Source organism: Acanthopagrus latus, chromosome 22 (assembly GCF_904848185.1).
Source record: "Acanthopagrus latus isolate v.2019 chromosome 22, fAcaLat1.1, whole genome shotgun sequence".
In the NCBI taxonomy this organism is placed as follows: domain Eukaryota; kingdom Metazoa; phylum Chordata; class Actinopteri; order Spariformes; family Sparidae; genus Acanthopagrus; species Acanthopagrus latus.
Window position 1 is genome coordinate 15,096,327 of NC_051060.1, and position 17,025 is coordinate 15,113,351.

Here is a 17,025-nt window from a genome sequence, read left to right on the forward strand (position 1 = left end):
GCATAGTTATATTGTGCTGATCTTTTGTCTATACAAAAAGAGTGAAAACGCTTTTCTTAAAAGTAATATTAACATCCGGTATGGTGTGCACAGGCTTATTTGAGATACCCCTGCTTCATCTCATGTCTCCACAATAAAGGGCAACAATAATTGCACATCTAAGCCAGGGAAAAAACCTGTACATACACGTCAAACTTATTACCCTTGAACTAATATACGAAAAAAAAAAAATCATAACACGTAACACAACACAAAATATAAAGATTTAAATGCACAGTTGATTTCTTCACTGTTCATACTGACCTGAGAATTTATGCGACCACCCATTTGTGTGTGAAACCTGAGCACCTCTGTGAATTCTGTTTTCCTTTTTCTGATTATTTTTGGTTGGGAAGTTGGGGAAATGTGACAGCTTCCTGCGCACATTCTGCATTAGGAACATTTAATTCGGACTTTAGGCAGAAGCCATTACCATTTACAGCCAGAGGGCGGTATTTAAAACCAAACACAAGTTAATGTTCAAAAAGTCTACGTAAAAGCCACTGTATGTATCACAACCGTTTCCCTGCAGTCGTGCTAAAAATGATGGGCACGTCTTTGATTGGATCATTTAGTGCTCATTGATCTCATGATTACCATGTTAACCGAGCTGTCAGCTTTGGCATCTGGCATCACTGATTCAGGCGGCGGGGAAAGAAACCAGGCGGGCAGGCCCACTTATCATGCATGACCACACAATCTCTACCGTCCTCCTCTGAAGGCTAGCCGGCTTAATTACGTGCTAAAACGTCTTCAGACGAGCTCCTTTCATGGAGTAATGTATACCTGTCCGCTCTCGTTTAGTTCAAGCAGGATGACAAAAATGGATACAGTTTGTACAGACGCACACGCATCTCAGATGAAGAGATCCCATTTTTTTCCTCACATGACAGCAGAGCAATATGACGGATTAGCGCATCGGGAAGGGGATTCACAAAAGAAGGAACTGAATTGATAAAAGCATTATACATGATTTGGAGTGCATAGACATGTGAGTGATTGTTTTGTCAAACTGTCAAACCTGCCTATCCACCTCAGATGAAGTGACGGACCGCCACCGACGGCTTTAATGATGCTATTTTAGGCGATCTGAAGCTCGGATTTACTACGCTGTAAATCTGCAGCGCGGCTCAGAAATGAGGCTCTGCAGCTTTCTTCCTCCCACATTGGGAGCTTGCATTGTAAATCATTTTGGGAAAAAAAAAAAAAAAATTCCAGGGGAGGGGGGCCCAATTTTTGATTAATATTGCAATCAAAATTAGATTAGAACACAGAGGAACAACGCAGGTACGATGTTGGTTGAACAAATCAAAACTTGACGCCACGGGATCTGAGGAGCTGCTGTTGACTTTCTGTTGGAGTCGTCTGTTTAAACAAAGATGTCTCAGGAAAGTATACAGTTGTAGTTAATGGACCACAACAAACAAAACCGCTCTTACGGTCCATTAATAACGTTCCATTTGTCCTCGTGAAAACAAAAACAGTAGCTATTAAATCTTTCATTATATCGAACAGAGCTCAGTAGGTAATATTATCATAGCTTTTTGCTGGGAACAAACAGATTTAATCAAACAGAGTAATGTCATTTTATTTGTTTCAGCTATTTCCTTTAACAATCAATGACAGATCTTCAATAGCCAAGGATAGCCAATATTTAATTTCACTGTTGGGGGCTCGAAACAGAACATGATTCTAACGAACAATATCTGAAGGAGAAGTCAAAGGTATCGCTGAAAGCACCTTTGTATAAAGTAGGAATAGACTGATTGTTGGCCTGGCCACAAAACTACACATTTAACTAAGTTATTCAAAAACAATGAAATAAAAAAAAAAAACATAATATGCATATTAGAAGGGCAGAGTGATTATTCTCATGATGAAACATTTAAATTAGCTACATTTAGTTATATGAATAATGACGATTCCTGCACACGCAACAAAACAAAATCAGTCATACAGTGACTCCTCAAACGTTTGCCTCATCCTCAGTGGGACTCCAGATCTTTGCTTAACTTCTCTGGTAATAAATGAGAGTGAGACACAGATCCCAAACAAGACTTTGTGCACAACCCTCAGACCGGAGCCCCAGGTGACAGATGGAATTTATTGATCTGGGATATATCTCTATTAGTCCCGGGTCACTGAACCTAGCGTCCACCTGTGAAGTGTTGTTTGTGCAGAGCATTAAAAAAAACCAAAAAAAACCCTGCTGGTCCTGCAGGATTTGATAGACTGTAGTAACACGCCATGACAGAGTGTTCATTAAAACATCAGTATTTTGAGCACAACACACAACTCTCATGCTCTCATGTTTTTTCCCCTGCGACACACCGACACTCTTGTAATTTACTGTGGCACAACGGCTCTGTATCCCCCTCCTCCCTCGTTCATATCAGAATCTCTCCCGCTGACACTGATCAATGTCAGGAATGTGTGGAAGATGGAGAGAACAACAGAGGTATTGACAGCCAGAATGGATTTTCTTTTTTTCTTTTTTTTACAGGAAGCCAGTCGGTATAGTCGCACGGTGACTTGCTGTGGTGGCGGCTTGTCAAAGCAAATGACTTACTTCATCCGTTTCTCATTTTCCCTCAACCCACCACTCTTCCTTTCTCCGTGATGAACAGTAATGTGTTCAAATTGAGTGGAGTGCTCGAGGATCATAAATTGAGGCAATCGTTGCAAACCACCAGCAATCATCTATATTGCACGGAGGTGCGTCGTGAAAATTAAAGGATCTCTTCGCCGTCCAGCAACAGTCTGGTGCCATTACTTTAAATAACTTCAGACGTGAATTTAATGGGAGCACGGGCGATGAGGATTAGTCTGGTCTCAACTTGTCCTCCAGATTCACATGTGACAGATGTTGGCTCTCGGCTACATTTATCAGCCGAAGCTTTATTCAGATCCAGCTGAGCGAACCTTCATCAGAGAAGATTCTTCAGATCGATAACGAGCATTATTAGACGAGAATGACTTCCACAGCTGACTGAGCTCTGGACCATTAAGCCAATTAATTTTTGAGTTGATTACTATTAGTTTATTAAGCCAAAACACAGGGTATGCATTTTCACGCTGAGTTGAGGTGTTTTTTTTTGTTTTTTGTTTTCAAAAAAGAGAGTTAACACGCCTAATGGGAGATGGAAATACATTTTTTTAAGTAAGCTCGCTATTCTCTTTTGTCTTGTTGTCACTTTCTACTCTGCACACCTGTGTTCCCAGTGTTCTCTTTACCCCCACAGCTGTCTCTCATCGGCCCTGGTTTGCGCTTCCCTTTTCCCAGTGTCTCTTCTAATCCACCATGGTTTAAGGCTAATGTCCGGACACAAGAGGCGTAAATAGACAAAGTGGGACTGGCCGAATAACGTGAAATCAGAAACTACTGTTCCCACAGGGACCCGTCTCCAGCACAACATCTCGGATCAAGCTGTTCAAGCATCTCGGCAGACGGACTGTGTTCCAGGCCGACGGAGCGCAGGACTACAGCGGGGCGAGCCAAGTTGGACTTTGTGTTTATAGCATTGATGCTTGGAGCTCAGACACAGTCAGAGTTGATGGACGGTGTTTCCCAAGTGTCCGAATTCTCAAAATGAAGATGCTGTTTACATAAACCATGACGCAGATTCAAAAGATGCACAATGTGGTTATAGTAGTGTAGTCATATCTATATGTTTTGTAATTTGTGTAGCATGAAGGGGTTTGCAAACCAACAAAATTATCTTGTATCTCTAATTGTAGAAAAACATAATGGAAAAGGCGGCACTGCATCCTTCAGAACAGTCTCAATAAGGTTCCTGATGAAAAGGGAAACGCAAAAGCCCACCAGCAGACATTAACTGAGAGTGCAGAACACTTGTTACAGCAGCAAACAATGTTGTGATTGTATTCACACAGTCTGCGGGAGAAATATCACGTCTGCATACATCAGTGGAGTCATTGTTATGGCCCCTCAGGGACAAAGGCTGGATATTATTGAATATCAGTAGGGCACTGCCGCTAGCTGCTTGTAGAATGACTCAGACTGCAAATAATGCATTAAAGTTCAGTCGGCCAATAGACCAGCTTAGCAGATGTTGGCCACTTGGATAATCCCCTGAACTGGCTCTGGCAAATGTTGTGACGGCTCCCTCTCCTTGACTCTCAAATCCTATAATAAATAAAAAAAAAAAAAAAAAAAAAAAAAAATTAAAAAGTGACTACCCAGCGAATGGAATGCTTGAAAGCCTATAATGAAAAACCGCGAGAAGGTCCGTTATTTATAACAGAACATAAAACACTTCCAGCAGATTTTCTGGCGGTTCCTATCGCCAAATCTTGGTCTCAGCATGTGGATGAACTTTAAGTTGCTCAACACGCTCTGGCCTCTCTGCAAGAGCATTCTCCTCTCCTGAAGCACTACAGAGGCAGTGGGAATGTGGAGATCACTTTAACTTGTTGGAAAACGATGCTGTCCGTGTCTACGGCGAATGCATGTCAATAAAGTCTAGTCCCTGGCGTGTGTGTGGAGGAACAGATGTCATATTTTTGCACAGCGTGCACATAAAAAACAAAACAAAAATGCTATCCAAGCCTCACACAGTCGGTCTATGTCTCGCCATCTCAAATGTTATTACAAATCAGTGTTGCACTGCACCTGCTGGATTTCTCTGCATTTTTATTTTTTATTTTTTTTTAATTTCAGTTACAAATACTTTATTTTCATACGTTCTTGAACTGCGTGTATAAAGCCCATGTCCTCTGGCAGCTGGTGCAAGCTACTGAAACACACACAGTGAAATAAGCCTGTAAATCTGGAGCCGTTCGGTCAAAACCTCATATCTTCACTTTTTCCTTCTGCAGTCGTACCTGCCAGGGTGGCTGGAGTTCTGCCCGGGAGCAAAGTCAAGAGCAATGTCTTCATCGCTGGATATTTCTTTAGGGCGCACAGCGAGCCCAGGCTGTGCAAATGGTACGGCTCGACTCCGAATCTATTAAGTAAATTAACCAGGGGTGCTCAGACTGATGTGATGAATATAAATCCTTTCTAGCTCTCCGTCTGTGCAGGTTTGTCTTGCGCAGGTGAAAAAGCTTTACCCCTCTCTTTGATGAATGCACGCACCAGCGCGGTCTGGTCAATTTAACGGAGCTGCGTGGAAGACGAATGGTAAATGTTTCAGAGGGCAGAGTTCAAACAATTGTGCGTTTTTGAGGGCCAGAGGCTGATTGGACAAAACACAATTCACTCTTCAGAGCCGAAATAGACAGGCTGGCTGGCTGTGTGTTTAGATAATAATATCTAATACAGAAAGTAAACAAATAAAGTGTCTCTGGTGAGGGCGCCATGCTGACTTTAAATAGCTCTGCTCATCCATCTCACAGATATGCAAAATAAAGCAGGGGGGGGCGTTAAATGAGCCTTGGCAAGATGTGGAGTTAGACTGAAAAAAAGCTTTGTGATAAAACTGCCGGTGGAATTGACGGTGGAGAATAAATATAGCCAGAATATAAAATCATATGAACTCCACCGTGCACAGTTTGACAATCCTCACCCACGCAGAGGGAAGATGCACGCTTTGTGCAAAACACAGTGCAAAATTCAGCTGTAATTTCAGCTTGCTTATTAGCTTAGCATGAGTAGGTGCAAGCTTCCCTCATCATGAGGTTTGTGGATTGACTTGAGCAGTATTGGGCAATAACGCATTACGTAATAAAATATTAAAGGGATATTATTACTTTCCCAAGGAATAAGTAGCATAAGGGATTACAGTTTCAGAATCAGTAATAATATTACACTTCTTACACTATTTCACAGTGTTAACCAGATGAATTTGTAGACATGTAAAATACTGAAGCGCCTGATAGGGCAATCGTGATGCTTTTTAATGAGGTAATAAGAAAAGAGTAGCATATTACACTTCCTGAGTAACTTGCCCACCACTGGTTTTGAGTATCCAGGTCATTACTTCGAGTGAGAGACATTATTTTTTAGTTCTTCAAATTCAACATATCTACAAAACTCTGCAGTTCATATCAGAGTCTGCACTGCACAAGTGATGTCTCTCAGTGATATGCAGGCAACACCGACACTGACATGGAGACACCTGTGGCTTGAATAGTAGTACTAGCAAAACGAAGTATAGCTGTCATGAACCGTAGTAAATCCTAAAACAGAAGATGCTGGACAGTTATTATGATGATATGGACCGACTCTTTCCCCTTGTGTTTGTATTTTCCAGAGGGTTAATATGAGTGGATTGGCCTGCAGTCTCAGGTGGATCTTTAATAACATTCTGCACCTGTTTGTCACGTCCGCTGTCCGGAGAGCTGATCTCGAGGCCATCAGGGATGCAGATGGATGTCCGGGGTAACTGCTGCCTTTGATAGACCGACGGGCATTATTCCCACTGCTAACAATACAGGGATGCAATCTTCACAGCTGGCCAGATTTTCCATTCGAGATATACTGTTGATGTTTTTTTTTGCTTTGTTTTGTTATGGGTTTTTTTTTTGGAAGCTTGCCGGTAAATCCTGGGCACAGCTCTGGTATTTTCTTTGATATCAGGCGGTGGCACAGTCATGAACTTGTACTGAACTGAATCAAAACAAAAAGAGCCTCCTCTGCCCACGTGCCTGCCTCGCTCTGGCTTGCGGGGGTTTCTTTAACAGCCAAGCAAGGATTAGCAAGGATTTTGATTAGTGAATGAAAATGTTGAGTTATGGCATCTCTAATCTCAGTTCAGCGGGTCAGTCTATTTCCTGCGTTTCCAATGTTTTACACGCCAAACGCAAGTTGACAAGGATTTAAAATTAAATAAAGAACTGCTTTCCTTGGACCAATACAAGGTTATGGTAATCAAAAGCATCGCTCCGGTAAAGTTATTGTAATCTACAATAGGTGACCGTCTTATGTTAATTTTGGTATTTTATATACAGGAGATCCAAATTGAGGACTAAATGATGAATGTCTTTATTCAAGTATAATCCACACCTCTGGGTATGAATGACAGAATGTATTCAGAGACTGTCAAAATGATTTTTTCTGTCCACCTTTCGTACAAATTCAGTGTCACCACTAGCCCCCTCTGCTTAGATGGTGTGACTGAATCACACGCCCCAAAGGATGTCCCTCTTAAACGTCTAAAAGTGCAACTTGTGCCACTAGGGGGCATTCTATCAAAACAACTACTCAGCTGCCTTAAGCCAGCTGGAGATTCTGGGTTAGACACAGACCTGATTCTGATCTGCCTGATGGAAGGACAGCTCAGAGATCACTTTAAACATTTGGAATTAAGAAAGTGGCTTAATCTTCACTCCTGTTAACAAACCTGACTGTAGCCGGGATCCGCGGAGCTAAACTCTGGTTTGGGGTATTTCTGTACTACAATGTCGACACAGAGAGTTGTCCTGAATTGTGCCATTGCTTGCTAATGCTATTTTATGACTGGTGCACAGTAATCTGGTAGTTTGGGGCAGATAAACTCTGTGTTATTAATGCAAATAAACACAAATGTTCCTGCCCTCAAACTCACTTTGCTGTTGGTGTATACACCATTCAACAACCACCACTGCTGCTGAAAATCTACCTGATCTGACCCAGGCACAATGTTCACAGATGACGTAGGGTATTAAAGTTTTATTCACGTTAATTTGACTCTTGTTTGCCGAATTCCCATTCCAGAGGAAGCGTCCTGATGAATGACCAAATTAAGTACCATTAGCTTGAGTAAACATTGTTGTAAACTTTTTGGATGTTGCCAGTTATTGAACAGACAGACAGACAGAAGTAATTAAAATTCCGTAATTATTTTGGGTTATTTCATTTAAAATTCATTTAACTTTGTGTTTACGTTATCTGTCCTTGTATCTGCTAATGGACCTGACTCTGATTTAACATCAAACACAGATCATGTCAGTGGTTAAAAGTTGGCTAATGGAAAAAGATCCAACATATTTATTTACTTAAAAAAGAAGGGGAAAAGAAATTCAGTCTGGAGTTGATGGATCCATTAACAGATGAAGGAGAAGGTGTGCTGCAGAAGCAAACTTAAACAATGGGGCCTGTGACGCCTTAAGCAGCAGGATGAATGTGTCCATAAAATGAAGGAGCAGAGGAAATAAATACAAGCTGATGGCTTGCGGGGACAGTGCACGCCAAAACAGTGGTTACAACACAGGTGCACAGTGTGTAACTTTAGATATATTTGTGGATTCTACATGGAATCAATTTTCGACAACATGAAAAGCCATCTCTTTGACAGTTACAAATGCTCTGTAATTCTTAGTCTAATTGGAATGCAAGGATCTGGGGGGAACTGGTGGAGGTGATTGACACGTCCTGGAACTCATGTGGACTACAAACACCTTATAGCGTCAATCACTGACAATAACCAAGTGGAACAAATGCAACATGTTTACCAATTACATTGGCATCCAGTAAGCGACAGTGCCCACGCACATACAGTTCTGTACAAACATCATTTTCTTCTAACACACTCTGCTTCGCTGAAAAAAAAGAAGAAAGAAAAAGCATTTCACTCATTTTGTATTCAGTTTTTGTGAATATTTTTAGAATGTTTGAAAAATCTGTAATGATAGCGCAGATGCATAGTTTACTGCCCACCCTTTCTCTATTGACTCCCTCATATGGTGCTGGTTTCTGAAGGGACTCAGTGAAAAAGTAATGAGAGGGTATATGAGGAAAACAAATCTTCTCCTCTCCCACAAACTTACAGAAGTCAGGCACAGGCAACACAAACACCACATCTCAAGAAAGCAATATGTCATCAGTATGAGTCCAGAAAGGAGTTCAAAATTGACAACAAACAGTATTCCAATAATAACTTATTATGTATGCATTAAAATGGTCTGGCAGAGATGTTTTGTTATTTAGGAGACAAGTCGGAATAGCATCTGTCAGACAAATAAATACAGATGAAATGCTATCACTGGGGCGGAGCCGTGTTCTTCGACATCGTGGAGCTGAATGCATCACCAACAGAGAGGGAGAGGCTTTGTCGTTTTTTTTTTTTTTTTTTTGGTTTTCAGAATTGATTTGTTGCTTTGGCAAAGAGCACTCTTTTCATGCAGCATTAAGACCTTCCTCCAAAAGAAGAGGAAGAAAGAAAAGATCATTTTTCTCTTCCGAAATGAAAAAAAAAAAAAAAAAAGCAGATTCACAATCACGCAATAACAAACCATGGAGTAATCCTGTACTGAGGAGCGTGGCATGATGGAGGTGAGCAGCATTGTTTGTGACCTGCCTCCCTCTCACCTTGAAAAGTGAAATGTCTCCCTTGCATTAACATCCCTGGCCTTGTTAAATTCACTTTTTTAATATGTTTGTTTGCTGTTTGTTCCTCTCATTCACTGCTCTTCAATGCTTTGGGGCTTGAAGTTCTGAAAATGTCAACTCTATTCACTGATTGCTCACAAAAATAGAAGGCTGAAAGAAAAAAAGGTCTTTCCAAAACACCCTTTCACATGGCTGCTTTGCGAATGCATGAGCTAAATGGCACAGAGTAATTCATGAAGTTGAAAGCTAACACGTCACACTAGGATTAATGGGAGCAGTAGTGCTCTCTCCAGTTACGTGGGCATCAACAAGACTTGAAAGTTACTCAGCTGAGGTGGGTCATTTACGTACATAAGCTTTAAGTGGAAAGAGGTTCATTTTCTCACTATAGGTTATTTCACCTTCTGGCACCTTTCACACCAACATCGGGAATCATCACTAAAAGTCCAGTCAGGGGGAGCTTTCCACTCTCATGTGTCTGGGGAAGAGATGGACAATCGCAGTTGTCCAAACTTCAGGAGGAAGTCCGCCTGAGCCCGGACTAGAGCCTCCTCGTCTATGTACACCGCTGGCCTCCTGGCTGTGACAAAGTACTGCACCTTCCTCAGGTTCCAGCCGAGGACATACATGAGCAGGCCGCACACGGCTGCCGTCGACCGGCCGACTCCAGCGTTACAGTGAACGTAGACGGTGTGACCGTTCTCCAAGAGACCGTGAAGTAAGAATACAGCCTGGGGAAGCATCCTGGCCCGACCTGCGGAGGATGACAACAACGACACGCAGTATGCTTAAGTAAATCCTATGAAACAACCACCAGTATGTGCTACTCAATCAATTTCAATCCTGAAATGTAAGCTTTAAAAACAGCTTACACATTTATACTTGCATTTTCTGCAATTAACCTCCAACAGCTTGGTACTTTGGTTTCTAACAAACATTACTAACATCAGAAGTAAAGAGTGCACTGATCGGAATTATTTTCAGCCGTGGATCAATAATGTGTCACATGGGAGTTGGAAAAGTCGGAAAACAAGTTCCTGACTGGAAAAATTCATGTGAATGCCCCCTCGGGTCAGAACAACAACTCGGAAAGCCTGTGAACTTTGGTACTCCTGTTGATGATGAGGACTGCACTGGGTGATTCATTCATGACATTCTGGTTAAGGAGAAAAGTTGGAAGCTGAGTTATGTTCATGGTTGGCTATTATTTCAGCAAATCATAGAAAACTTTTTGCATTCATCTGGATCTAAAAACTGTTCCCAAAAGCGTTCATTCTTGCTGATGTCTGACCTTTGAAAGATGTGAATGGAACGTTCAGTCGGCTTTCTGAGGTGAAAAACACCTGTGAAGGCTGGCACAGCGAGTAAAGCCACAGCACTCAGACTGTGCTGTATACGTGCTGTCAAAGCGTCTTTAAAGAAGATGTTGAGCCGCTAACAGCCCCAAGCTGTGTCTGTCCTTAACTCAATACTGTTATTAATACCGAATTTAATCATGTAGGCCCACAAATTCCTCCTCACCCTCAGTGCTCATGTCAGGTGTCGGTATCCACACGTACGCCAGGCCGCAGTCTTTGTACAAATGCATCATGGTCTCTGGGGTCATGGCCTCCCCTTCGTTGCGCCTGCAGCCACTGGAGTTGTTTACCACGTCCCACTCCGTCTGGAAGTTCATCACTGCAGTAATTCCCAATTCATGCCTCATCTTTACAGTCACATGTTCCACCTGTCGAGGGCAGCTGCCCAGCCAGACACGTGGCAGTACCCTGGAGGCAACCAACAGACATTCATTAATCATTAATTTGTTTATTCATTATTTTATCATGAACAGCATGCGACGACTGAGAAATCTTAAAGATGACGTAAAGGTGAATATTATCGGATTGCACGGGATCACAGCGGATCTGCTTTTCAAGAGCAGCGTTCAGATAAAGCTTTAAAGGAGCCAAAGCGGAGGCGCAGAGTAAAGAAGTGTGATGACGAATGTACTGTCGGATGAGGTGGTTATAAGGGCATGAAGAGAGTCTCAGACACTGAAGGAAAGAAAGGAAATAGGCAGACAGAAATACTGCTGGCCAGTGCAATAAGTAGGAGCAGAGAATTTCAAGTTACTCCTGGGCAAAATGATACATTTTACAGACAGATCAAGAGCAAGCTGACCTCAGCGAATCACTGAAAAGCAAAAAGGTTTCACCCCTCCCTCTGTTTCATTTCTCATAGCAGTGATTTTTTTTTTCTTTTATTGACCTCTCGTCCTGCTAATTTTCTTCCTGACCACTATGTTCTGAGCCAGACTCCATTTAGTCCTCATTAGCATGCATGAAGTCTACAATCAGAGGAGGTGACACATAAAAGCGAGGAAGGGTGCTGTTAATCTGCGACGTCCCAGAGTAGTGCTCCAATGAAAGTCTGGGACATGCTGTTATCAGATGACCTCTGTCTTTCTTTGATTTAACATAAAAACAACTGTGCTGTTTGTGAATCACCTGCCCTTTGCAGCCAAAGAAGATCATATGCTTGTTTTTTTTTATCTTACACTCACAGACAGTATCAATATAATTGATGGACTTAATGGACTTGCACCTGAAAAGGTGAACTGTACAATTTTTTCAAGATTTTTTTTTCATTATCTATCCTGTGTGAGTGACAGTTTGACTCTCATTACCAACTAGTTTTCTGGTTTTCTTGTTTTTATTCAACTCTTTATCATAAATGGTCATTTAACCTGAAGATTAAACAATATATGTTAACTTTTGAAATAGATGTCTGTTTTGTCTCTGTTTTTCGTGATACATACTGGGCGGATAAATTATCGGCTATATTATTATTGCCAATAAAGGTAATGTTCCCGAATACACAGAGCCAATGATGCAAAGTTTTAATCTGAAATTGCTTTCATTGACTTAACAAGACTGGCATCCACACACTGCAATATTTTTCAGTAGGAAGTGGTATGCACCTTTACAGGTAATATGTCCACCAATAAACACAGAGAAGAAGAAAAAGAAGAACAGCAGGCGCAGCACTCTGTTGTCAAACTGTGTCAAATGCAGAGGGAAGGTTACTTTAAAAACATAGTCTGGCATCTTCATTGGAAGCTAAAATACAGTTACCTTTTTTCTGTGTTCTATTATCATATCCCATTACATGTGTACCCTTACTGGTCAGAGAGGAGGGAAAACATTTAGGAGTTTTAAATCAACACATCTTGAGCTGTGGAACATTAAATCATCCATCTGCTCCTAAATCGTAGCCTTTCTTACCCCTCAGGTGTGCATAAACTACAGGTTATCGGTATTGCCTGAAAAGCTCCCCGAGTGCCCTAATACAAACTGACTCATAAATGAAAAACAAACATTTCAACATGTTCAAATACCTCACTTGCTCACTTCGACAGTAATAAAAGCCCATTACAAAATGGCTATACAACCCTCAGGCCTGCTCCTCTCTGAATATGAGCACGAGAGACGAGGCACCTGCTAGACAGTGAGTTAAAGTCCCTTTGAATCATATAATGAGTTACTGCAGAGGTGACTGTGTATGATACTCGGGGCTACATGGATGCAAGGTCTGGAAGACTAATTTAAAAAGCTATTAATAGGCGCGATAGAAGGGCACGGAGCTTCCTACCAAACACAGGTCCTTGACATAAGCCTTGTAAGGTCTTCGGACACAAATTAAAACCTGATGGCACCAGCCAAGCCGGCTCATTCTTATGCAAGTTATGCGCTCACTGCCTCAGGGGTCCCGGGCTAATTTCTTCCGGGCCTGATGCACCGTGGCACTGAGTGTATGACTTACAGAAGGGGGATCATGCTTGGGTACAGTAGGTTGAAATGAGTGTATGTTTGCTCAGTTACATCCTGAACATGTAGCTAAGGGAGAGCTTAGCTAAGGGTGTAAACGACTGTGCTGTTACGGTACAAACAACTCACTCTCTCCATAAATGTCTTGTGAATAGGACAGAGACTGATACTAGAAGGACAGTGACGAGCTCTTTCATAGACACAGTAACTGTCACTATCACTCACTGTATACGCTGCTTTAAAAACAAAAGTGAATTCTGACTGATGCCGTCTCCTTTTCACTGAGAAACAGGGTTGAGACCATGGCGATACAACTGCGAGTGGTCTGCTTTTTGAAAGGACGGTCATTTTCAAGTGACAGACAGCAATTATAATTAAACGGGAGGGAGCAAGGTTAAAAAACAAAAGGAGCGGTCAGGCATGAGAGGGCGACCGAGGCTTTTGTCTGCCCTGCAAGAGACGAAGGTAACATTTTGAGACTTTCATCAACAAAGGGGCAATGTGACACAGCTGCCCTGCACTATTTGCAGGACACGGAAGTCCAGACGAAGAATATTCTCTGACGGATGTATCGTCACAACAGAGCAGAACAGGGCGAAGCCTTGAGAAGATTGGCTGTTGGTATAAAAGCAGCAAGGGAGATAAGAGAAGAGGAGCAAATGGGATCCTCAGTGTCATTTAAGAAACAATCACACTTCAGCATGGAAACTGGCCCTGGGGGAACCTCATTAATTTTTTTTTTTAACTATTAATGAATTATTTCACATCAGAAAGGCTGAAGGCTTTCAACAAGTGTCACGTTACATTACAGCGGGAGTGAAACGATGGATCTCAGGATACAAGATGAGAACTTTGACAGTTTGTTTCAGGAATGTCTGATGGATGGGATTAGGACGCTATCTTGCAACCTGAATGTGAAGGTATTTTTGATTAATTTGATGTTTTATAACCAAAAATCTGGTCCAAGGAAACACCCCATAGAATCTTGCACTGAGTGCAGCAGGTCCTCTCAACTACCTCCTGGCAAGTCAGCAACTAAAACATATATATACATACATATATATATATATATATATATATATATAAGTCAAACTATTCTCTACTAGAGTAACTGCTAACTTCTGCTAACTGTAGCTGCAGTTAGCTTAGTTAGCCTTGCATCTAGCGGCTGGGACTGTGATCTCAGAGCAGTGAGCAGTATACTGCTAGCACAGGAGCTTTGGACGAGGATAGGCTGGGGCTAACCCATTAGCATGTAAATGTCCGTTGATATCTCTGCAAAACAACACATAGATGTCATAATGCCAAAGCTGTTATTTATTCGCATTTTGGTGTAAATCGTACGCATTGCACCTTTAAGTGAAACTGTCATGTTTTACTCGCTTTTCAAAAAGACAACATGACGCAGATGGCTTTTATTTCATTTTACTGTGTTACCTGGAGAAATGCATGGCCTTCTGACCAGCCACACCAAAGTAAAAACTGGTGGTGTGTTTCATCTCGTCTGTGTGTCCCGTTTCCTCTATCCAGTGACCAATTGGGTGGCAGTACACCCCATCCACCACGTTCCTGTCATCGTATGAGCAGCACCTGTCATGGCTCGGACCGCTACCTGGTGACAAAGAAGACGACCTCTCTGCAGGTTAATGATTAAAAAAACCAAAACAACAATGTTTGATGCCCTCTTGTAAAAAGATATCTGTCCTTAACAATTGCAGGCAGCTGTTGCCTGTAGAGTGCTGAAGTCACATCCCTTCCAGCTTTCCCCATGGGACCTTAATGTGGAGAAAACTTTGTGATGCTCAAAAAAATGTATCCACCATTTGACAGCCCCTTCTTTCACACTGATAGCTTATCTAACTCTTTTTGGGCCACAGGGCATCACTCCTGAGCTGGCGGTGGGTGCATGCAAGCTACATTTCACTTTCTATGTCTATATTTAATGCATCAAAGTTGTTCTTGTAGTTATCTACTGTGTGCGGCTGAGGTTCATGTAGGCGGGCAGGCTCATGTTAAATGTGGGTTTCTCATATTGCTACTAAATGCAAAACTATAATTCCAGCTTGCAGCTTATTTTTGGATGCATATCGTAAATGTAACAGAAAATGGCTCTTATTCCCGGGTGCTCTATAAAAAGGCGTGCACAATATTACCACTATACGACCACAACACGTTCGGTTAATGTTAGAATCTTGGTTACAGGACTATAATGGCATGGTGTTATGAAAATGTTTATTACACTGGTGTTTTATGAAGAAAAAAGAGGGAATACTCCTGAGTTTGAGACACGGAAGAAGAAAATGTGTCTCTTCTTTGATGGTGGCGGAGAAAATTTACATTAAAGACACTTTTATTTCTAATTCCTGCTCATTAAACTTGATGTTCAGTAGGAAAGTATTTTGCTTAACTGATTCTATAACTGATATAAACACTGTCCAATCGAGATGTAGGCCTACAGGTACTCACATCCTTAAGCCAGTGCGCGTGGGTAAATGCCAAGCGTCACCTTACCGCCACCACGTGGCGGAAATGACACATTACACAAAATAAACCAAACATGGCGGAGGTGTTTTTCTTATTTTGCTTGCAAATATATATTATCTTCGACGTTGAATATGCGTGACGTCCACATACAGAAGATATGACGTAGTGCTGACGTGTGTACCTTCCCATATGAAAGAGCCTCCGAGTCTTTTGACGAATTTGAACCACAGCGGCTCTCTGACCGGCTCCGCCAGCTGCACGTCGCCGACCCACAGACACGGTTCGTGCGGCGACGGTAGCTTCTGTGAGGCTTTCATCTGCACGGCTCGGCTCGGGTCCCAGTGGCCCATTTCTGCACGGGAGCCTAGCACAAACACCTCCACGTCCGAAGACTCCGGAGTGAGAATGACACCAAATCTGAATAACATGATCCCAAATCTTCAGATGTATGATGTCAGTAGTTTGCTACAGCCGGTCAGAGTTAATATAACCAATATTAAAGCAAATGGATGAAGTCCGTTTGGCCCATAGGTTGTTCGGTGCCGGCTAAAAATAATCACAGCAAAGAGGGGACAACAAAATATGAGGTCCCACTCTGTCAGAATATGGTGCATTGCTCACGTGCCACGCCAGAGTGCGCTATACACAACGGTGTAATCCAACGATACTGTAAATACTTTTACGACATAATAAGTCGTTATCACGAGAAAACAATGCATTAAAAGAAGATGGCTGTTCTCGGAAAGAAATAAAAGTGTTGAAAAAGATTTTTACACAGTTTGAAGTGACTGAAAGTGACTTAAAAACAACGTTTTACTGAAAAATGAGTACTTTAGTACGGAAGCTGAGAACGGCCATGGATTTTTCTTCTTTTTTATGCAAACCAGATCCTCATTTACTCTAAGTGATGGAACATTTAGGATCATTAACCTGAGCAGGACTGATGGTGGTGAATATATTATGAAAAGCTTTGATTTGAAAGGATACAAACTTAAGCCTGTAACTCTAAAGTTGAACATTCGAGGTAAATAACTTTTTTTTGTCAAGGAATTAATTAACATTGACCAACATACATGACTAATTTTATTGCTAAACTACATATTTATTCTTTATATATCTGTATCGACAGAATGAGCAAGATCGTGTCAATATCTAAAGTGATATGAGTGTGTTTCCTTCAGCTCCTGTGTCCTCTGTCCTGGTCTCTGAGTGTCTGTCCCAGGGAGAGATGAGGGTGTCCTGCTCCTCTGAGGGAGGGGACAGTCCTCAGTACAGCTGGACTCCATATGGACACACACTGACAGACGCTCAGCTCCTCTGGAAATAGACAGTAACAACATCACTCTGAGACAAGACGTCTCAGGACAACTGGTCTGCTCGGCCAGCAACCACGTCAGTCGGATGTCTACCTGTGGTGAGTGAGAA

General features: G+C 41.9%; 1 protein-coding gene and 1 long non-coding RNA gene across 5 annotated transcripts in view; one reads left to right on the forward strand and one right to left on the reverse strand.

Annotated features, from left to right (window-relative positions):
• The window catches only part of LOC119012493, a 59,842-nt gene that overhangs the window by 33,311 nt on the left and 9,506 nt on the right, over positions 1–17,025 (forward strand). For 3 of the 4 annotated variants that reach the window (XR_005072498.1, XR_005072496.1, XR_005072497.1), the window contains exons 3-5: positions 8,038–8,043; positions 14,647–14,758; positions 16,782–17,014. This is a non-coding gene — a long non-coding RNA (uncharacterized LOC119012493). The remainder of the gene's footprint in view (positions 1–8,037; positions 8,044–14,646; positions 14,759–16,781; positions 17,015–17,025) is intronic. The other variant, XR_005072499.1, reaches the window with a different exon arrangement.
• epm2a (EPM2A glucan phosphatase, laforin) lies at positions 8,198–16,788 on the reverse strand. Its single transcript, XM_037086381.1, has 4 exons — positions 15,782–16,788; positions 14,554–14,728; positions 10,832–11,076; positions 8,198–10,064 (listed from the first exon to the last, which is right to left on the reverse strand). The coding sequence occupies exons 1-4, from the start codon at positions 16,026–16,028 to the stop codon at positions 9,781–9,783; spliced, it is 951 nt and encodes a 316-aa protein (XP_036942276.1). The 5' UTR covers positions 16,029–16,788; the 3' UTR covers positions 8,198–9,780.